Source organism: Amblyomma maculatum, chromosome 9 (assembly GCF_055883805.1).
Source record: "Amblyomma maculatum isolate TAMU_Amacu chromosome 9, ASM5588380v1, whole genome shotgun sequence".
Classification (NCBI taxonomy): Eukaryota; Metazoa; Arthropoda; class Arachnida; order Ixodida; family Ixodidae; genus Amblyomma; species Amblyomma maculatum.
The window spans coordinates 9489690-9512467 of record NC_139352.1 but is presented as its reverse complement, the minus strand read 5'-3'; the positions used below and the strand labels follow the sequence as shown (position 1 = coordinate 9512467).

General features: G+C 44.6%; 1 protein-coding gene across 5 annotated transcripts in view; it reads left to right on the top strand.

The window, feature by feature from the left end:
- The window catches only part of LOC146178227 (uncharacterized), a 51097-nt gene extending 28769 nt beyond the window's left edge, over positions 1 to 22328 (top strand). For 2 of the 5 annotated variants that reach the window (XR_014700573.1, XM_084578035.1), the window contains 3 exons: positions 994 to 1106; positions 15289 to 15402; positions 22066 to 22327. Coding sequence is in view for 3 of the 5 variants with exons in the window: in XM_084578035.1 (XP_084434161.1) it covers positions 994 to 1089 (96 nt within the window). In the remaining 2 variants the exon portion in view is untranslated. Of the gene's footprint in view, positions 1 to 993; positions 1107 to 10292; positions 10411 to 15288; positions 15403 to 22065 lie in introns of all 5 variants that reach the window. The other 3 variants (XR_014700574.1, XM_084578037.1, XM_084578036.1) reach the window with 3 other exon arrangements.
- The last annotated feature ends 450 nt before the right edge of the window (positions 22329 to 22778 follow it).

Genomic DNA, 22778 nt, shown 5'->3' with positions numbered 1-22778 from the left:
AGCCCTCGCCCAATCTGCGCCGCTGCGGTGGCGAGGTTAATGCCCATTGCATCAAGCCGCATTACAACCCGCAGTCACCAGAATGGCTCCTTCTTCACCTCGGGGGATGATTTTAGACAAGTAAATAATTCAGCGGCAGCTAGCTCTTTGGTACCAAAGAAAGAACGAGGAGGAAGAGGCCACCAGTGCTTACTTTTGTTTGGGCACAACGCGCTGTGTACCCACATGTCTCCCCTATAACCGAACGTTGCAAATACACCTCCCTCTTACAATTTAATTGATTAATTATTTTGCATAACGAAACCTCATACGTTTTGATATCCAGCCGACTTGGCTGGCTTGCCATAAAATGCAATAAATAAAAACGGATAAGTGATAAAAAGTGGCTCCCGTGCAAGGACGACCGAAACTTATATGTAATTTAAAAGAATGCGGTTGTAAGCCTCGTAAAGACCAAACCGCACAAACTACCGGACAGAAGTAAGGAGACAACAAGACAACACAGGGCAGTTCTGAAAACTGAGTACCGCCCACTATTGTCCGTACAGTCCCATGTTGTCCCGTTGTCTCCGTGCCTCTGTCCTGTCGTCTGTGTGGTTATGTTCCTTGGGAAGCTGATATATTCGTGCCGCCACTGGTTTTAAACCCAGAATCGGCGCATCTTGGCCTCGGTTATTTTTTTTATTTTTTTCCTGTTGGTCTTGTAGCTTTTAAGAAAAAAGCACGAAGAATGGCCTAAACCGTTTGACGTCGCAATAACTCCAATGATAACACACCAAATATAATTGACAATCACCATTTGAAAGGCGTACATTCCTCGTAGTTTTATCAATGCCATGGATTTACGCGTATAAGAAGCGCTTTTGTGCAAAAGTAACACACATTTAAATTAATTTTCTTTACAAATGCTTCCGCAATATGTGTTTTAATAAGAAACACACTCCGGCAATGGAGAGGAATCATGACTAATAGATGTGACCACTTTTTTTGCAGCATAACCACTTCAGCTCAACTGGCGTTTTCTTCAAGTGTGGGCACAATGACGAACGACCAGATGTATCTAATAAATGTGGCAGATCTGAGACTTAAATGGCTGGAAACACATGGTAGGTAGAAGCAGCATGTAGATACCGAACGATAAAAACGATAAAAATAGTTTATTACTTGTCAAAGCAAGCCTGCGGACAACGCAGGATGCTACTATGAAAATGTAGGATATATTTTCTAAAGCCGCGGCAATTTACTAACAGCAAAAATTTCTGAATATTCATTTTTCAATTACGCTTTCATGAAAATGAAGCCCTTGCGGCAGAAACATCTCAAAGTTTGTGTATAATAGGAGCCCGTTATAGTCATTTATCTAAAATATGGCCTAAATAACTCATAAACCTGAGGTTTAAACACCGCATCACTTTACATACAAGCCCACTGTGAGACTTGATAATTAAACAAAGAGCGTGGGGCTTCTCGGCACCACTGTTCAGTGGTATATAGACACATGGATTTATTGAAAGAAAAGGCAGAGCGGTTGGCCATAATGATTAAAATGGGGCCTGCAACTTTGCACTGGTTAAGGGGAAGGAAAGAAGAAAAAGGATCTTGGTGGGTGCTGATGTGAGGAAATGCATATGAAAATAGGCACGGCAAGTTGCTTTACAAGCGTGAATAAAGTCCGGTGGTGCACAACAAAATTGTGGGGGTTTAATCATGGCTTGAACATAGTGATAAAGCGAAAGCTATGAGTGTTATAGCGACTTTTTCTGCGGACCCCTGAATTTAATGTGCCGCCGTCGAAACGTTCGAACGAACCTTCTGTCTATAACAACGCACTGTTGTCGTTCGCCTCTGCCAACTACTGAGTTATCTGTCTTCTTCTTCTACTACTACTTCTTTTTCTTCTTCTCCTCCTTTTCCTTCTTTTTTTTCTTCTTTTTTCTCCTTCTCTACCTTCTTTTTCTTCTACGTGACAGTTGCTAGGCAATGGTCACGTAGCACGGTGCCACGCCGACGGCTTAAAAACCTTATGCAGTGTACCTTTCGGTACAAAACGGCAAAGAGCCTACGCTGCCTTTACACCCTTCTCCTCACCCTTGTCCTGCCAAGAGCCGAGCAGCAGTTCCCACAAAAGAGGCCTATTCTCCAAACACTTCAAGGAAACGGCTAGGGGATTTCTTTCGCGCGCATACAGTGGGTATACCAATAATATATGGTCCACAGTCTCGGGAATGCCACAAGTTGAACATTCAGGGGAATCCACGTGTCCAATTAAACGCAAATGTCTGCGCGTGAGAGCCCACGTCTAAATGAACTTTATAAGCAAGCATGCATGATAGCGCTGAATTTCACGCGAAACATAAAATTTCATTATTCGATCGATCATTGTTAGACGAATGTGTCGGGCGGCTGGCGCCCAGTAAGCTTCTGTAGCATTCTTCATACAGTTCGTAAGAAGACACGTCGTATCCGCTCTTGAAAAAGGCACAGCTGTTTGGAGACCATTACTGACGGTACTTTTTGCTTCAACATCGGCCTATATTCATTTCCATCGAGCCCGGAGTGGTGCAAGGATCCATTGAAACATTATCCTGTGGCCTCGCAGTCGGCCAGATGTAAGCAGATACATAATGTTTACTGCCAGAGACGGATAGACTGTGTGCCGCAAGCCATTTTCAAAAGTTTGAAATGTAGTCTTTGAATCCGTGAATATACGCCATTTTTGAGGTGGTTCTCCGCATATGTAGCAAATAGATTCCCAAATGGCTACAAGTTCAGCAACGGTTGGCGTAGAAGTATGTCCCAAAAGGAAATGTCGAGTCGTTTTCTAAACGTGTATGACCACAGCTGCAGCAGATTGCTGTGCCAACACAGATCCGTCGGTGTATACGTGAATATAATTAGGATATTCTGAACAGATGTGCGCCAGAGTGAGTTGTTTGAACCCACTAAGTGGCACCATTGATTTATTTTGTATCCCGGGAACACGAAGGTGTTCCAAAGGTATATCCATCACCCATGGTGGTTGGGGGATGATATGGGAGGACATATTCTGTTGGTACTTGTGACTGATGGCAGCGGAGTGCACTTGTATAACCGCAGTCCGGCCGCTCGTCCAGAACCTTGCTCAGTGGGTGAAAACGGTTTCGTACAAGTGCTCGTAAATATACACGACGGGGTTCGTGTGACAAGTATATGGATATTGGGTGAGCATGTGCCTCTTCATTTGTGCCTTGGTTAGAGGTGCGTCTGGGCAGCCCAAGGCATATTTTCAATGACTGAGATTGCATGCTGTCTAAAGTCTGCAAACTGAAATACTCATATGAGAGAGAACCGGGAGACTGTACCGGATGTAGCCAACAAAAAGTCTCGTAAAGCCGTAGTAAACAGCGTACAGTTGGACCCCATTTGATGCCAGCTATGAAGTACATGGCAAATATTGATTACCCTTTTCTTAACCATATTAATATGTTTCGACCAAAATAGTCTGCGGTCAGTAATTACTCTCAAGAACCTGTGATTGGAGACGTAGGGTATCATGACTCCATGAAGAGTAACCAGGTAGCAGCTGGCACATTTTCCTGTAAATGCAATTAGTGCCAATCACTGCACACTTTTCTGCCGCTAAAAGCAAATCGATGACACAGCTAAAATGGCGAGAATTGGGCCTAGTTGGTTATTCATATTGGTTTCACCGCGCTAACACATTGAACGACAGAAAAGACGAAACACCACGGAGCGCGAACAACTGGTTTTAATGGATGAAACGGAAGTCGTTTTATACACAAACGTGATCGTCATCAAACAAACATGAGCAACGAGGAAACATGAGGAAACAATCATCGCAGGGAACAAAGACATACAGCTAGACACACTCATCGCGATAATCTAAGCAAATCAACTTCTTTCGCAGACAACGACAGTGATACGTTGCTTATACACATATCGGCCCTGACGGATTCTATTTCAAACGCTTCTGTGATCTCTCTTTCGGTTTTATTATCAGAATGCGAAATAACAGCGTTTTTTTTTTCAAATTGAGGCTTACATTTGCAGTGCTGGCATTGCGTAGCCAGCTTCCCTGGATGCGCGATTGATTTGCAATTGTTAGCATGCTCATTTAGCCTTTTGTTTATGCACCGACCCGTTTGGCCGACATACTTCAATCCGCATGAGAGGGGGATGGAATAAACCACGCCTGTATCGCATTCGACGTGTTTCCTCTCATGGTTGGTGGTGCAACGTAGTTTGGGTGTTTCATCGAGTCTGTTTATTTTTGCGCACAACCCCGATAGCTTTCTGGGTGCCGTGAACACCACAGGAACTTCGTGCCTGCCTGCAATCTTTTTTAGACCGTGCGATACTCCGTGTACATACGGGATGACAATCGGACGCGTGATCTTCTTGGAACCTTCAGGGTCATTTTTTTCTTTATTTTTTGCGGTCAATGTTTTTTAGGATTTTTTCTGAAATCGAGGCCAGGAGAATATCAGGGTACCCGCTATCTTTTAACCTTGCAACCTGTTGGATAATTCCTTGCTCTACCTTATGCAAGCATGACTTCCTGATGCTCTGAATTATACATGTATTAGCGATGGACCGTTTGATTAATTTTGAGTGTCCGGAATCATACCTTAAAATCGCCTTCTCTCCTTTTGTCTTGTAAAGCCAACACGTGTGCTCTAGGCCCTTATGAATTTCGAGGTCCAGGTATTTCGTCTTTTCTGTCGTTCAATGTGTTAGCGCGGTGAAACCAATACGATGACACAGCTCGTTGCAGTCTTGCACATAGTTGTGGGCGCGTCGAACCAGTAGCTCAGATATGCACTGATGTGGATATTAGTTGGAAGTTCACTCACCGGGCCAGTTAGCGCAACGTTAAATAAAGTTGGGCTGAGGACTCCTACCTGTGGAACTCCACGACCGACCTGATATCTGGTAGTATCTCCATCAGGCGTAGTCATGTAAACATAGCGGTCGTTGAGATAGCTCACAATCGTCAGGTACAGCTGGCCACCAACTCCCAAATCGTCCATCAAGAATAACATCATGGAGGACGTTGTCATAAGCCCCTTTATATCTAAAAAGGCAGCAGCTACTCAGGTATTGAAATATGAAATACACGATTATGTAAAACCAAAGTGTTAAATAACGTTGACTGCTGTACCGGGAACACAATGTGCACAGAAAACAAATGGATTCAAGCTAATGCAATGGAACATGGCTAAACTTTACTGCATGTGTTAGAAGAAGTGCTATAATGCCTCCGCATTAACAGCTTGAAAACAGGATTACAGGAAGCAGTCAACATTACTTCTGCCAAAGCTTGCAGCGAAGTACAAAACGAAACCAAGAGCGCCAACATAATAAGCATCTGCACTAAACTGCATGTCTTTGAGGTATACGCGTATGCACAAAATCATTTTCAGTCTGTAAGACCACAGGAAGCAGAGGGATGAGAGTTCAGTCACCGCCCGCGCTGCCATTTTTTGAGTGAGGCAAAAGCAAGACATGTGGTGTGCTCTGCAGTGTCAGTGCTTTTTAAATAACCCCAGGTAGGCGAGATTTCAGGACTTTAAATCATATAAAACAAAACCATATCCGTTTGCTCCTTTATACCTGAGGATTACCGCATTTTTCAGCCATCATTATACCCATTGATCTGCCGAATCGTGTAGGGTCCATCTTGAGCGTAAGCATGCACTAGCATGCTGTCCCGTCGGTAGCTTAGTGTCGCTATTCCTTGTCTTTTTCCCCGCTAGTTGCAATGTCGCAGTCATTTACAAAAATGCAGCAACTAGCCCAACTGTCTTCTTTGATCTTGCAGACGGTTCTAAGAGGTACTAAAGTTGAAAGCAAATGAAGGACTCGATGAAATCGGTAACAAAGAAAGAAGCGATCAGAGCCTCGTGTAAAATAATGGCAGACAAATGATGCAAGGGGAGTGCTTCGGGTGCATACAGCAATGACATACGTGCCAATAAAGTCCGAATTAGACACGGTTGCTAAGAAACGCGTCCAGCTTGCACTTCGCGACTCTCGTGCAAGGGTGAAAAACCTTTTGCTCGGTGAAACGGTTACAGAACCACCTTTTTTCATGTAAAAAAGTATGTTATTAAAAATCATATCAATGATATCGAATATAAAGGAATGAGCACTTACGATGAGTGAAATATAAAAACGGTTCTTAGTAATTTGATGCCAACCGCTGTTGGTCCCACAATTTTCTCGAAGTATATTAAAGATAAATACCTTTCTTTATTACCGCCGTTGAACCATGAGATCAAACTACGTTAAGAGCTGCCCACTCCTGATAAAGAAACAGCTAAGGCCAGTTTTCGATTGGAAAATCAGCAGATCTTGACGGCCTAGGACATCATTTTACAAAATATTTAGACATAACATTAGCCAAATGCGATGCCAGGTCATTACAGGGCCATATGGTCGCAACATCATCCCATAAGCATCTTCCTCGTGCTCGAGCACACTACTTATCTAGAAGAGCGGTGATAGTATAAAGCACGGGAAAGTTTCGCGAAAGATGCAGTTAGCTGGAAATATGCTGGATGTATAATACTTATAAACAAATTTGGGGACGTTTTCAAGCGTAATTAAAGGTATTGTTCGTCCGCATTAGACAAACGGCATAAGAGGTCGAGCAATAATTACTAACGTGCAAGTAGCCAGAAGTATGCTTGATTGCTGCGACTGTGTAAGCGATGCCGTAGCCATGCTCCAAATTTACATAGTATATATAATGATGAAAACGATTTATTGAAAGCAAAATGGAGAGGCATTGTGGGAATGTTAGTCAGATCATTAGTCCGGGATACCGTACACGCTAAGGCCGGTGCCCTTGCTCTTTCCACAAGAGCTCGCTAGTCTTCGGTGTCTGAACTGGACAGGGCTGTCTCTCATCCTTCCCACCTTGGCTGTGTAATAATGACTAAGGCATTGTAAGCCTGGTAGGATCATACCATATGGTAAAAATCTGCTTTCTGCCCGCAAAATTTACATTCCGCTGTGAAGGATTCTGGCTCGAGAGCGTGAAGATTTACTGAATTGTAAAATTACATGGTTTTAATTCGGCGTAAATCACACTATATGTTTTTTCTAATGCCTTGGCTGGGCACTGGAACTTTTGTCTCGATCAGTACAAGTGCTGTAATATGTCTACATAAGTTAATTATGACTATGTGGAGTCTTAGACTTCAGAGAGAGAAAAGGAGAGACCCCGAGATAAAAAATCTCAGGCAGCTGCATGTCCAAGCTCATTTCCCTCTACACCCTGGTGGCCTGGTATCCAAGCACGCTCTTTGCACAATCCACAAACTCGATCCTGACTGTTTCAGGATCTTGCAGGCTGGCGGTGCTACTCTGCCCCGCATGTAAATTTTGTACGCAGTCTTCAAATTCGTATTATATCCTGAATTAGAATGTGAAGCCGGCCTGGCAATCGCCCCCTCTTCCAATTTACAATTTTTCAGTCTAATTTACAAAAGCTTGTGCCCATTCCCTTGACGTCTGCACTCCATCCTGCCTGATGATATTCAAGTTGCATGTTTTTAGTGAGGAGCAGTGTCCGAAATTACCTCGACAGTCCTTCGGAGTGTCATTTTTTGCTGCCACGAAGCAAATGCAGCTGATTTCCAAGTCTTCCAGCACATTTTGCCCAGCTTTTTTTTCCCGACATTATGGCGCACTGACTTGTGGGCCTCAATCAGCTCATCCGCCGTATTGTGCACCCTCAACTGTAACAAATGCTCTGTAGATATTTTAGCGACGATCCCAACCCATTATGTTTGTATCGTGTTCTAATTATAGGGCATCAAAATGATTTTGGTCGCATTTCCTCATCCGCTGGTGTGGGGTCTCATATGCGACTCCGAAGACCTCTAGCGCTGCATAGTTATACACAAACACAACACACACTCATGAGAATGAAACCAAGACGTTCACACCGATGATGCGCTCACTACCAACTGCCTGTTATTTATCTTTGTTTGTTTGTTTGTTTTGTTGGGGTTTAACGTCCCAAGCGACTCAGGCTATGAGAGACGTCATAGTGGAGGCCTTCGGAAATTTCGACCACGTGGGGTTCTTTAACGTGCACTGACATCGCGATACGCTCGAAAGTACTACTACACATATGCGAGTCGGCTGAGTATAAAGGCTTCAATCGATTGAATAGCGTCTATCTTCATCATCACATTCTTTTTAGTGGTGATATACGGCTGATTGCGCGCGTTAGTTGCTCGCACACTGTACGTAGCTTAGTAATCATTGGTGCGTTGGCACCTTCGTTGTTAGCAAATAGTCCCAGTTCATTGCGTCAGATATGGCAGTAATTGAATTACTGTAATAAAATTACTGTAATTTAATTACCTTTTCGCTAATTTGCATTGTAATGCCTTACGTTTGCAACCTGGTATTCCAGTAACGTAATGAATTACATAGACGCTATAATTTCACAGGAATTAATTAATAGCTTCCGAAATTACTCTTACTAAAGGGCTGCGCTGCTCTTTTATTACACAACACGGTAGAGTGACGCGAGAGCAGCAACGATGTGCGGTAAGCCTGAGCCAGCGTAATGGATTGGCAAAAAGAGACAGAACTTAGTAGAACTATGCGCCTGAGACCTGTCATGTCCAGTGTTGCCAGGCCACTTACTGCAGTTATCCTATAGGTAGCCGCAATCTTTTACCAAGCAGCATTTCATTTTTCACTTTCATTTCATTACCCTCAAGTGCATACACATTCCAGAGGGGAGTGGTACATCATATATGATAGACAGCATAGAACACTAAATGAACAAAACATAACAAAGGCTAAATGAACAAGGGAATACAGAACAGCGAAAACAATCGTACTTTAAAGAAAGTAATACAAGTGGAATAAATTGAAAACAATCATAAGCGGTGAGAAAACAGCATTATACAGCGAAAAGAACAACAGCACTGGGAGCAAATAAGCATGAAAAACGAAAAACTGAAATAAGATAATAGTCAGGAAAAAAAAAAACGTATCACGGATCAGCTTCAAGATATTGCATCAGTGATGAGCGAAATGAATATTGATCTTGGATTAATGCGATATCGGGCGAAGGCGTTTCCACTCTACTGACGTACAAGGTAGAAAGGATTGAAAAAGGGCATTAGTATTGTAAGTTATGACATTTACTTTGTAAACATGATCGACGCGGGAGGAGCGATACGATAGCTGCGAGATGAAAGTATGCCTCAATTCGTTATGACGATAAATTTTGTGAAGAAGGCTAAGATGTGAAATTTTCCTTCTAAGCTCGAGAGATGGCAAATATAGAGTTAGTTTCATTGAAGTTATGCTGCTAGTGGCGACTGTAATTGGAAAAATGAAACGCGCCGAATTATTTTGAACCATCTCGAGTGAGGATATTAAGTTCGTGAAACAGGGATCCCAGTCTGCAAAAGCATATTCAATCTTTGAACGTAACAATGCTTTGTACATAGTCATTTTAGTCGAAACAGGTGCCTTCGTAATGTTACGGCGCAGATACGCAAGCATGCGGTTACTGTTGTTAATAATGTAATAAATATGTTGCTTCCAGCTGAGGTCATTAGTTATATGCACATCTAAATATTTGTATGAAGTAACAGTATCTAAAGGAGTGCTATTCAATACATAGCAAGCAGGGGTGAGATTAGTGCGCGACACTCGCATAGCTTTACATTTTTTAACATTTAAGTCCATACACCATACGCTGCACTATTTAGTTATATTATTGAGGTCAGATTGTAAAGCAGAAACATCGGCGGGTTCAGCAATCTCGCAATAAATAACACAGTCATCGGCAAATAAGTGGATAGGGGAAGTCACACAGTTAGGAAGGTCATTAATATAAACTAAAAAAAGAAGGGCGCCTAAAACGGACCCTTGCGGTACACCTGACCTAACGGGTGTTGACGGCGAATTAGTAATGTTAGCAAAGACATGCTGTGATCGACCGATAAGGAAAATTCGACCCAGGCAAGAAGATGTCCGTCAATATTAAGGCACTTGAGTTTAAGTAGTGAAAGACGATAGTCTATTTTGTCAAATGCCTTAGAAAAATCCAAGAAGATACAATCAGCCAAGGAACGGTTGTCAGTAAGGGTTAGCATGAGTATGATTTCCAGAAGCCATGTTGCGCTTTATTGAAAAAAAAGTTCGGACCAAGAAAACTAGCTAGGTGTGAGCAAATGACATGTTCAAGAATTTTGCATTGTATGCTAGTAAGAAAAATTGGGCGATAATTAAGGGGAGATTGCTTGTTGCAGGATTTATGAAGTGGAATCACCTTCGCCTGCTTCCAATGTACAAGAAGAGCACCAGTATCTAAAGATTGTTGAAATATTTTTGCCAAGAGGACAGAGGAGCACATGTTTGTTTCTTTAAGTAATCTTGCATTTATATTGTCAACACCAGAATAACATGAATGTTTTAGTGTTTCAATGAGCTTTGCAATCCTGTCGGCATCTATTGATATTGGATGCATAATCGTAATGCCCGAAAACGAATGTGTAGGCAGTTGAAGATTAGGTGCAGATGAAAAGTTCAGTGTGAACATATTGTTTAAAATCGATGCGCACTCTTGGCTGGTCGTTCTGATAAAGTAAAGAAATCTCTGAGTTGCTCTGGGAGTCAGTTACGACGTTCCAAAATTTGCTAGGGTTATTTGTGAGCAAGGATGGTAGAATGCTTTTCAAAAAAGTAAATTTTGCAGAAGCGACAGCTTGAGAGTAGGTGTGAGATGCATTAGTGTATTCCTGCCAGCGTGCCGCAGTCTGCTGCAGTTTTGCTTCCCGAAATAAGCGCTTATTTTTTTCTGTTCGAAAGTCGATTTAAATACGGATTATACCATGGCGCTTGTCTATGTACTGTTAGTATTTTCTTGGGAATGTAAGCCTCAGTTAGATATGAAATTTTATTGACGAACAGGTTCCAGTTCTCTTGGACAGAACGATGTTCAAAACCACTAAGATAGCTATCAAGGAGGAGCGAAAGTTTTCTATTTATCTCTTCAAAGTTTGCCTTTTTGTAATCGAATATAATCTTGCGGTTTTTCGTAGCTGAAGACGCGGTAAAGTTTAGGTCGATATGGAGTAAAGAATGATCACTGAGTCCCGGCATGAAAACTACTGGGCCTATCATATCAAGGTTAGTGGTGAAGATAAGACCAAGAATGTTAGCAGAACTGCCGATAACACGCATTGGGCCATCAACAACTTGATCAAAATTGAAAGGGTACTCTATTATCGATCAAATTCATAAAATGCTCGGTATATTACCAACCCTTATACATAGCATTCATTGATTACGAAACAACATTTAACTCAGTAGAAACTACGGCGGTCGTGCAGGCATAGCGAAGACAAGGTGTACACGAGCCGTACGTGAAAGTGCTGGACGATATATATAGTGGCTGCACAGCAACCATAGGTCTGCATAAAGAAAGCAACAGAATTCCTATAAAGAAATGTGTTTGGCAAGGAGACACGATCTCCTCAGTATTATTCACAACTTACTTAGAGGACGTATTCAGGGACTTGGAATGGGAGCAGTTAGGAATAAGGGTAGATGGAGAATACCTAAGTAATCCGCGATTTTCTGATGACATTGCCTTGCTAAGTAACTCTCGGGAGGAACAACAAAGAATGATTGATGACCTAGGCAGGCAAATTAGACAGGTAGGTTTGAAAATCAATACGTAGAAGACTAATGTAATGTTCAACAGCCTTGGGAAGGAGTAGCAGTTTACGTTAGGTAGCGACGCATTAGAAGTAATATAGCGAATATGTCTACTTAGGACAGGTAGTAACAGCAGATCCGGGCCATGAAAAGTAAATAACAAGAATAACATTGGGATGGTGCATATTTCGCAAGCACTCGCACTCGCACCGGTATCGTTCATGAAGAACGTACACAACAGTTGCATCTTACCTGTATTCATCTATGAGGCTGAAACGTGAAGGCTAACCAAGAGGGTTCGACTTAATTAGAGGACAACGCAGAAGGCTATGGAACGAAGAATGGTAGGGGTAACATTAAGAGGTAGGAAGCGTACAGAGTGGGTCAGAGAAATAACTCAAGTTACTGACATTCTAGTGGAAATTAAGAAGAAGAAATGGGCATGGGCAGGACATGTAGTGCGAAGAGAGGATAACCGATGGTCGCTTAAGGTAACAAACTGGATTCCAAGGGAAGGAAAGCGTAGCAGGGGGTGGCAGAAAGTTGTTTGGGCGGTTGAGGTTAAGAAGTTCGGAAGGGTCAAGTGGATGCAGCTAGCGCAGGACCGGGTTAATTGGAGGAATATGAGAGAGGCCTTCACCCAGCAGTGGGTAGAGTCAGGCTAATGATGATGATGACTGACGACATGCTGGACAGCTGATTGGACAAGTTGCGCTACATGACGCACGCAAAGCACTCAGCAGTTTTGTTTGAATTGCAGTAATTGCGGAGGATGGCGCGACCTGTTCCAAAAGTGGCCATACGGCAATACCCACCTTGGGCATTGTCGACTAATTTTTCATTTTGGATATTCCACTCATCAACTGCCACCCACTATGGCCTCACCATAATGGCGTCATGTTTGACGGAACCTTTCGTGAGTGCTGCTGCCGATCGCCGAGAACATGATCACCTTCGTAAGCGGGAGGTACGAGCTTTGAGGATAGAAGAGGAACAACGGCAAGAATTCCTTCAAAACGACAAGCGAGAGCTTTGAACCACGAAAAGCAACGGGAAGAAGAACGCCTTAGGAAGCAACGAGCGAGAGCGTCTAATTTGGATGTCGATCGTCAACGAGACAGGGAACGCCTTCACAAAGTGAGGGCGAGAGCCCTCGGCAGGCTGCTAAGCTGGTGCCCACGCAAGCACTGCGCGGGCACCTGACACTTCCCTTATTATTTGTGGCATCTTTAATTGACGGCGAAGCTAAAATATTCAGCGTGGTTGCCAGTGTTCATGCGCGAACTAGCTGTCACAATTGTTAATGACCCACTTCAAGCCACTACCAGAAGCGTACCTCGCATTTATTATTTACTTATTTATTTATTTAAAAATACTGCAAGTCATTTCGGCCAAGCATGGGTGGCGCAAAGCACAAAAACTATCTGCCAGCTTGATACATGAGACACATTGCCCAAAACTAAAAAACACGCAAAAAATACAAAATATTTTGGAGAAAACCATGCATGATTGATGCACAATCAAAATACAAATAAGATAATATTCGACCTGCTTTGCAAAATTATTCGATTCAGTTGTTTTTACCGGCAAGGAATTCCAATTTGCAATGGTTCTTGGTAAAAAAAATGTGAATGCTCCGTACGTGCGAAAATTGGGATCAAGGAGTTATTGTGGCTATGCCTGGTTCTTCGCGCTGTGCATCGCTTTATGCAATTACGTGAATCTATATTTAACTTACCTGTAAGAATTTATGTACAAAAATATTAATCTGTTAACTTTTCTACGAGTCTCTAATCGAGGGATACTGCGTTTCTTCATCAGAAATGATGAGGAATCTATCCGTTTGTATATGCTGAATACAACCCGAATAGCTTTTCTCTGTATCCACTCCAACTGATTTATGTATTTTATGTTATGAATGTCCCAAATTGTGGCTGCATATTCAAGCTTTGTCCTGATAAATACATTATAGGCATGCAACCTTGTTTCAATCGGAGCCATTTTAAGTTTCCGCTTGATAAATCCAAATGTTCTTAATGAAGAACTGCAGACGCCTGATATGCACTGGACCACGAAAGAGTATTTGTGAGTGCAACACTGGGATACTTATCATCGCTGTACGACACGGCGATGCAACCAGGACGAATTTTTCAACCAGGACGAATTTTGCGCGGTACTTCAGTTACCACATGCCGTACTCGCTGCCCTGGCTGCGACAGCACAGAGCACACGCCACGTTGAACCTACGTTTCTTCAAAATCTCTACTTTGTTTTTGTCAACAGAGCGTGGGTCAATACGCATGTATTCCTGCAGTGGAATAATCTAGGTGTAGCATGGATTAGACCTGCAATTGTTCGGCATGGGACAAGGAAATAAAGCCTGGTATGTTTCAAAATATGCTTGGTTATCAAATGCAAGAACGTGTCTTGCAGTTTCACCAAATATTACAGAAAAAAAAAAATAGACCATACTGTAAACAACTTATGCAGGTACCGCAGACCATAAAGGAGTAAAAATGTAGAGGGTAGGGCGAAAGGAATCAAATTTCAGCATTTTACAGCGCAAATACATGCATTTTGTTTTTGTTTGTTTTTTGCCAACAAAACCCAATACGCGCACTGCAAGTGTGCACTGTTCAATACAATACACTAACGCTGTACGGATTCTTCTGTGATTGTCTGGGCTTCCACTTATGAGAAATCAAATTAAACGAACCCTTGCAGCCACTTAAAACCAGGTTGCCCGTCTTTGTCACACTTATTCTTACGTCAAGCAGCTGACCGTTTGAAACTATTAGAATCAGGGTAAAAGATCCCTTTAATCTACTCTGTGTGATTTACGCCTGCCAAGCGCTTTTTCAATGAGTGCTCTATCCAGTGCTTGTCAGATCACGGGTGGAGCGCATGATTAGTTCGGTTGAAATTGTGGAAGCAACCTGCCTTTACACACACGTCTCCCAAATAAATTATTAATCACTGTCACCAATAAACTGCTTTATAGGGACATTGTTTGCGCAGTCTGGTCTGTTTCTGTGCAGCATATGTATTTCTCTGGCGGAAAAAAATGCTTTCAAAAATGTAAAACGGATTCCTCTACAACTTGCTGTTAAATTTTTAACTTGAAACTGCACATGTCGGTTCTGCTCATGAAGACATGAATGGGAGGAACGTCGGCGGTGGCTTAGCTCAGCTAGGTCAGGATACACGTAGCGGGAGCAACCGTTCGACGAAATTGCTGAGCACTGGTAAACGGGGTGACATCAGCGGGTACTTACTAATACCCGTGGCTAACGCTGTAAATGAGAATCCGTACTCTGGCGAGATAACTCTTATACGTAGCGCAACCGTGTTCCCCGACTCAGTATACCAGCGCCCTAATCACCGAGACACAGTGGGAGAGCTACGTCCTCCTGCTCAGGTTCAAGAACTGTGAAGGAAAACGAGAAGTTTAGACCTACCGAGTCTGTTTTATTGGGGCAGTCAAAAAAGGTGCAACCCCGAAATGATAGACCTAATAGCCATGCAAACTGCTCCAGTATAACGAAATAAAGTTGACGCATGAAATCATTTCATCTTTTTACGCAGGAACTCCCTATAAATTACTATTTGCCGATGGTCGGACATGTATGGTACTGCAGATTCCAAACAATTTAGTGCCTCAGGAGACTAAAGATATTAAAGAACGCCCTGGTGAACAAGGTAAGTACATATCAGGTCGGGCCCTGGTGTAGTCCCTAAAGAGCAGATTTCACATACGCCTCTGTTTTCGCTTTATATCCCTCAGCGCTGCATCGGTGAGGTCAGCTAATTGTTTGCAGAACACGTACCAGCCATTTAGTGATGAAATACACAATTTCGAGCGCATTTCAGGAAGGTATAACCAAATGTAGTCGGGGGCATCGGCATTGCTCCCATCTTGTAAGTTAAGGAAGACGCAGAGAGAGAGAGAGTGTGTGTGTGTGTGTGTGTGTGTGTGTGTGTGTGTGTGTGTGTGTGTGTGTGTGTGTGTGTGTGTGTGTGTGTGTGTGTGTGTGTGTGTGTGTGTGTGTGTGTGTGTGTGTGTGTGTGTGTGTGTGTGTGTGTGTGTGTGTGTGTGTGTGTGTGTGTGTGTGTGTGTGTGTGTGTGTGTGTGTGTGTGTGTGTGTGTGTGTGTGTGTGTGTGTGTGTGTGTGTGTGTGTGTGTGTGTGTGTGTGTGTGTGTGTGCGCGCGTGCGCGCGCGCGCGCGCGCGCGCAGATTACTGCCGAGCTGGCTAGTTGCGCTCCCAGGCTGCAAGTGACAAATTGGCGGAGGCACCCGCCGTTGTTTCATGCACTTCCTTATAACCCCAGGCGAAATAAAGCAGCGCAACGCAGACGCAACCAAACCTTGTCTTGCTAAGGAGCGTCATCGCCTGCAACTCCTTCCATCCGATTTCGCTTCGGAACTGAACTAAGCTTGCAGAATGGCAATCACCATGGCCACCCAAACTTGTTACTTCCCTATCGTTCCATCGCTGTTCAAGACCTTTCCACCGCAACCACTTTGAGATCGTCGAAGACTGGCTTATGGAGAACGGCTTGCAGGGCCACTGCCGCTTCATTTATTGCAGGAGCGCCGGCTGCAGCGTCCCTGGCATACGCTCCAGAACGTTAAGCACTCGTTCGGAAGCGCTTCCGCGTCTTCGGCAGGTGGCCGGTGTTTGCTACGCGCGTCGCTACTGCGCTTCACCATGGACGGTCAAACGATAACCAAACAGTCACACCAAGAACCTTCAGGGGAAAACGTTGTGGCAACGTCTCGGACGATAACTTTCACGCAAGGTTGGAGCGGGTGGATACAAGTACTGTCACACCGACTACCAAAATACGCGCGCTAGAAGATAGCTCAGGTGCTGAATGTTGGCTGACCTGCAAAGAAGACCTGTTTTGCCAGCTTGCTTAACCTCCGCAGTACCTAAAAATGTGGAGTAAAAGAGCGAAGGTCATCCTGTATTACGTCCGTCTCATTTAATCCAATTGCACCACCGTCGACCACCTGAAACTGATTAGTAGGAAGCATTCCAGAGGTAGCGGCTACGCCGGACCAGTAGCCACCCTGGTCGGCACGAAAGGGCCTGGACTAAAGAAAACTGCGCTCCGTAAATTTTGTAGCGTAAATATGCGCACACAGGGAGTGGATGTATTAACAAATATTTAAATGGGTACCTGACCACAGACAAACAACTTCAGGCCAGCGGCGTCCAGCACGAACCACCCACCCACTTCGTCGTCCTCGCGTTCGCCACATTCCGCACGCGACCACAGCACTTTGTCCTCGCCGTGCCTTGACATAACTCCCGGCGGCGAAAGCACCGTCCCGGTGTTAAGTAGAAGACGGATCAGGTGCGTGGTACGGCTTGACGCGAACTACGCGAACAAAGTCGGTGGCAGAGCGGGTGGATGACGTCGAAGAATCGAGGGGGCAACCTCATATGTCACGTCGGTCACCTGACGATGCACATGATAAGGGCCGTTGTACCAGCGTAGGAGCTTCTCGGGAAGACCGACACGCCGAGAAGGAGACCAAATGAGAACGAGCGATCTTGGGAAATAGTGCACTGGGCGATGCCGGCGGTCGTAAACAGACTTCTGGTAGGTCTGGGAGGCGGTGAAACGGTCGCGGGCGATTTCGCGGGCCATAGTTGCATGGGCGATATCGTCACGTGCGTGCTCCGTGGTCGACTCCTAAGATGGCGGCAGCAGTGTACCCAATGGCAATGCAGGATGTCGACCAACTAGAAGACGGAAAAGCGAATAGCCTGCGGTGTCATGCCGCGACGCATTGTAAGCAAATGTTACATAGGGCAAGGCAATGTCCCAATCACGATGGTCGGGTGCGATGTACTACATAGATAGCATGTCCGTGAGGGGCCTGTTCAGCCGCTCGGTAAGCCCGTTCGTTTGAGGATGGTACGCTGTAGTGAGCTTATGCTGCGCGAAATAGGACCAGAGTATGTCGTCAACTACCCAGGACAAAAATTAGTGGCCGCGGTCCATCAGCAACTGGCGTGGTGAAGGATGACATTTTGAAGCAGGAAATCGGCGACATCGGTGGCGCAACTGGTTGGTAATACACGCGTAGAGGAAGTATTCAGAGACTTGGAATGGGAGCAGTTAGGGATAAGGGTAGATGGAGAATACCTCAGTAATCTGCGATTTGCTGATGACATTGCCTTGCTAAGCAACTCGGGGGATGAACTGCAAATAATGATTGATGAACTAGACAGGAAAAGTAGAAATGTAGGATTGAAAATCAATATGCAGAAGACTAAGGTAATGTTCAACAGCCTCGGGAAGGAACAGCAGTTTACATTAGGTAGCAAAATACTGGAAGTAGTAGGCGAATATGTCTACTTAGGACAGGTAGTAACCGCAGATACGGACCATGAAAAGGAAATAACAAGAAGAATAAGATTGGGATGGAGCGCATTTGGCAAGCACTCGCAGATTATGACTAGCAGCTTACCGGTATCGCTCAAGAGGAAAATATACAACAGTTGCATCTTGCCTGTACTCACCTATGGGGCTGAAACGTGGAGGCTAACCAAGAGAGTTCTACTTAAGTTGAGGACAACCCAGAGGGCTATGGAAAGAAAAATGGTAGGGGTAACATTAAGAGATAGGAAGCGGGCAGAGTGGGTCAGAGAAATAACTCAAGTTACCGACATTCTAGTGGAAATTAAGAAGAAGAAATGGGCATGGGCAGGACATGTAGTGCGAAGAGAGGATAACCGATGGTCGCTGAGGGTAACAAACTGGATTCCAAGGGAAGGAAAGCGTAGCAGGGGGCGACAGAAAGTTAGGTGGGCGGATGAGATTAAGAAGTTCGCAGGGGTCAAGTGGATGCAGCTAGCACAGAACCGGGTTAAGTGGAGAAATATGGGAGAGGCCTTCGCCCTGCAGTGGGTATAATCAGGCTGATGATGATGATGATGACACGCGTGATAGCGTATTGGGTGGCTTTGTCGGTCGCAACAGTGATCCAGCGATTGCCGGAACTGGACGTCGGAAAAGGACCCAGGAGCTCTAGTCCAACACGATAGAATGGTTCGAGGGGTACGTCGATAGGCTGCAGAAGACCGGCAGGCAATGTGGATGGGCGTTTCTGCGTTGACAGAGGTAGCAGCCGGCAACGTAACGGCGAGCACTACAATATAGACCGGACCAAAAGAAGCGGCGTCAGAACCGATCGTACGTTCGTGAGACACCGAGGTGATCCGCGGTGGGCAGGGCATGTAGTACCCTGAGGACAGAGGAGCGGAGACGCTGTGGAACGACGAGCAGGAGTGGAGGTCCATCAAGGTGAAGGCTGCGGCGATACAGGATTTCATCGCGAAGAACTAAGAGTTGAAGCGTAGGGTCGAAGTTGGTACCGCTGAGGAGATCGATTAGTGGACGCAAAGACTCTTGCCGGTGCTCGTCCGCGATGTTAAGCAGATCAGAGATAGCGAACAAGCAAGGGCCGAGGTCATTGTCTGCAGGATCTGGCGGTTCCACAAGGAACGAGACAGGCTGTCAGCGCCATGATGTAGACTCTCTGACTAGTAGACAACGGTGTAAGAATACTCTTGAAGGCGCCATTCCTAACGACCAAGCCGGTCTGTAGGATTCTTCAGTGAAGAAAGCCAACAAAGAGCGTGGTGATACGTCACCACCAAGAAAGGGCGGCCAAACAGGTAGGGTCAAAATTTAGACACGGCCCAACAAGGGCTAGGCACTCACGCTCTGAAATGGAAGAATTACACTCTGCAGTGGAAAGAAGGCGGCTGGCATAAGCGATTACACGGACCTGATCTTGGTGGTGTTGGGCAAGCACGGCGCCGATACCATATCCGCTGGCCTCTGCGCGAATTTCTGTTGGAGCCGACGGGTCGAAATGGGCCAACACAGGTGGTGAGGTGAGCAAATGAATCAGTGAAGTAAATGAGTTTTGTTAAGCAGGGCCCCAGGTAAAAGGGGTGGCTTTTTTAAGGAGGTCGGTGAGAGGACAGGCGATAGCAGCAAAAGTTTTGATGAAACGTCGGAAATAGGAACACAATTAAGCCGAAAAAGCTTCGCACATCCGTAACGATCGAGGAAAAGGGAAGTTCTTGACAATATTGTGTAAATACTTTTGACAAATTCACAGTCACCCACCGCGCAACATCATGCAAGTCGTGAGCTGGCGATGGTTAAGCTTAAATTACTGACACGGTGACTGGTTGAATCATTGTTGTGGTTGGTCAATTAAAGCTTGTCACGTAAAGCGTCGTGCCAGCGCTGCCTCCTCATTTTTAGCACGCGGCCGGGACTGGCCAGACGCGTCGCTGCGGGCTCGGAGGTCATAGGCTTGTCATCACCTACGAGTGGAAATATCACTGCAACCGGAACGTATACTTTGCTTTTGAGGACTCCGTATTGACCTGGTTTTAGAATCATGAGTCGGTTCTTACGCCTTAGGGGGAATTTTCGAGTCAGCACCTGCGTGACTATGACAACCTCAAATTTATAAAAAGCCAAATAGGTCTATTACTGCTGGATGCAGATCTGAAACCGGTGGGTCAATATGTTAGTTGAAGGCAAACCCGACTTTCCAACGCGGTGACCCGACCGTGGTCGAAAGCAAAAAACCGCATTATATTATGCGCAAAGTTGAGGAGATGCAGTTTGCGTATCTAGCCTGCTGTCCACACACCACCGTGGTTACATTTTACTTCGATGCTACCACCATACAATGGATGCTGCAGTAAATGGGAGTCCAGTATGACCGCACGCTGAAGCTCTGCGTTACTGTATACATTTGGTGTTGCTGCGATTTACAAATTCTCCTAAAAACACACATATCCCGATTATCTTCGGCGGCTGCGTTTCGATGGAGGCGAAACGAAGTGGCGTCCGTGTGCTGTGCGATGTCAGCGCACGTTAAAGATCCCCAGGTGGTCGAAATTACTCCGTAGCCCTCCACTACGGCTCCCCTTTCTCTCTTTCCACTTTCACTCCCAGCTTCCTCCCTTCCCTTACGGCGCGGTTCAGGTGTCCACAGAGCAAGTGTGACAGATACTGCGCCTTTCCCTTCCTGTGAACCAACCAACCAACCAACCGATTATCTTCTGTGCGATCTAGTACCATATCGGGCCCAACTCAAGCTCACTTGAGTGACAACACCTTCTTTCCAGCTGTAACAATATCCGCCCTTGCTCAACTGCAGTTACACCACTTGTAACTGCAGGTGATTCGAGGTATTCCGCTCTCAGATTACCTCGAATTCCACGCGTCCCACTCACCGCGTATTTGTTCATCATCATGCCAGTGAAGGAGAATTACAACACGCTTCTCACTATCCCGGATAAGGCGCACTTGGTTAAAGGACTCCGCAAAAGATGGAGGTTCTATTCCCTATGGAGAGAGGGGTTCTATTTTTCTGATGTCCAAAGTTGTTTCTGCGAACACCACTAATGAGCTGATAAATATTTTCGCATTATTAATCAAGTAGCATCCCCCAAGTAATTAGCAGGCAATATTATCTACCAGGTCAGGTACTCTTCAGCGGACCAGCACAGTGAACAGATACAGTCTTTAGTGGTTACTCGAGAATCGTAAGTGTAAAAAGCTCGAATGTTTTCTGAGTAACTGCATTCGCATACGAGGTGTCGATATGAAACAATGAAGAAAAACTACCTTTACGATGCAAACACCTAATATTAAATGTGTTGACATAATAAGTATGCGTCATAGGTTTTCGGAAAGCTAGTGTGGCACTCACACGGCTGCAAAACCAGTGCTTGCGACTTAATATGAATTTTCACCGAGATATTTGATTTGGATCCAAAGTAATGCTATCAGAAAAAAATATCCAGTTTTCTTGAACTGCAAGGGTCTGAAACCGATCTAGAGCTTTTGCTGGGCAAGTTTACGACCAAGATTACGACTAACATTGATTGAAGTAATACTTATTTATTTATATTCATTTATTTCTTTGGATTACCACTCTGATCATAATAGTGTCCTAAACTCTTGTGACTAACATAGTTCTTCGAGAGTGTGATCATTTCGACCTCGTAAAAAAAACTCGTAGGCGTCAAAACACTGGCGCATATAAAGTTATGATTTAACTGTGTTACCCTCATGGTCGCTTTGAAATCGCACAACTGACCACAGGCGTAAGACGTTTACAAATAGTTCCTTAATTAAACAATTAATTTATATCGCTAGAAACACGCAAATATTTTTGCGGTAGAGACATAAAGCTCCTAGAGCGCGCACATGTTTTCTCTCTATATGTCTACGTATTGTTTATTGCTTGCACCGGCGTTTCTGAGTGATCCTCGTTAATGGCTGCACATCTTTTCTGATTTCGCCCACAGGTGGTGTATACTGCGCAATCCTGGTGGCAAGTGATAGCCTCCAAGATAATATTGGCTACGAACCCTGCAGAAACTACTTCGCATCACACTGCGCCGTTCGGGGGCAAAGCCCGCGAATTAATAACGATCGATGTTTGAGCTCCTTCTTACCAACTGATGTATCAGCGCAACTTCAAAGTATTAAGAAATGCAGATGTTGTGTGTTGGATGAGACAAATAAAGTAACATAACCAAAACTGTACGCATTAACTTTGCTTGTTAAACATAGTGCCGGGGGTGCTGCAGGTCTCATTAAGAATTTAAGACGGTTGTTTTAAAACAAGTTCCAGATTTAAAGGTCGCCTATGAGCAAAGACAGGTCTTTATACGACCCCTTTACTCATCACGAGGCTCCACGTAGTATTCCGCGTCATGTCGTCACGAAATTGTGTCTAGTGCATCGGACAAACAAGCGGCAAACAATTAGGTATCACATAAATTCCCTCCTTAAGAGCATGACGCAAAATGAAGCTTGTCTTTACTAAAATATGCTTTTGTGAATGCTTTATGAGTAACTTGCCCCCTTTAGTCGAAGTAAGGATATACGTTTACGCCCCTTTGGCAGGCCGTACAAACCAATCCTAAACAGTGGTTTCTATCGTGATTGACTCCGGATTCTCGCAAGCAGACGGTTTCTTCTTGACACACAAGAGGCTGAGCTTGCTGGTTATGGA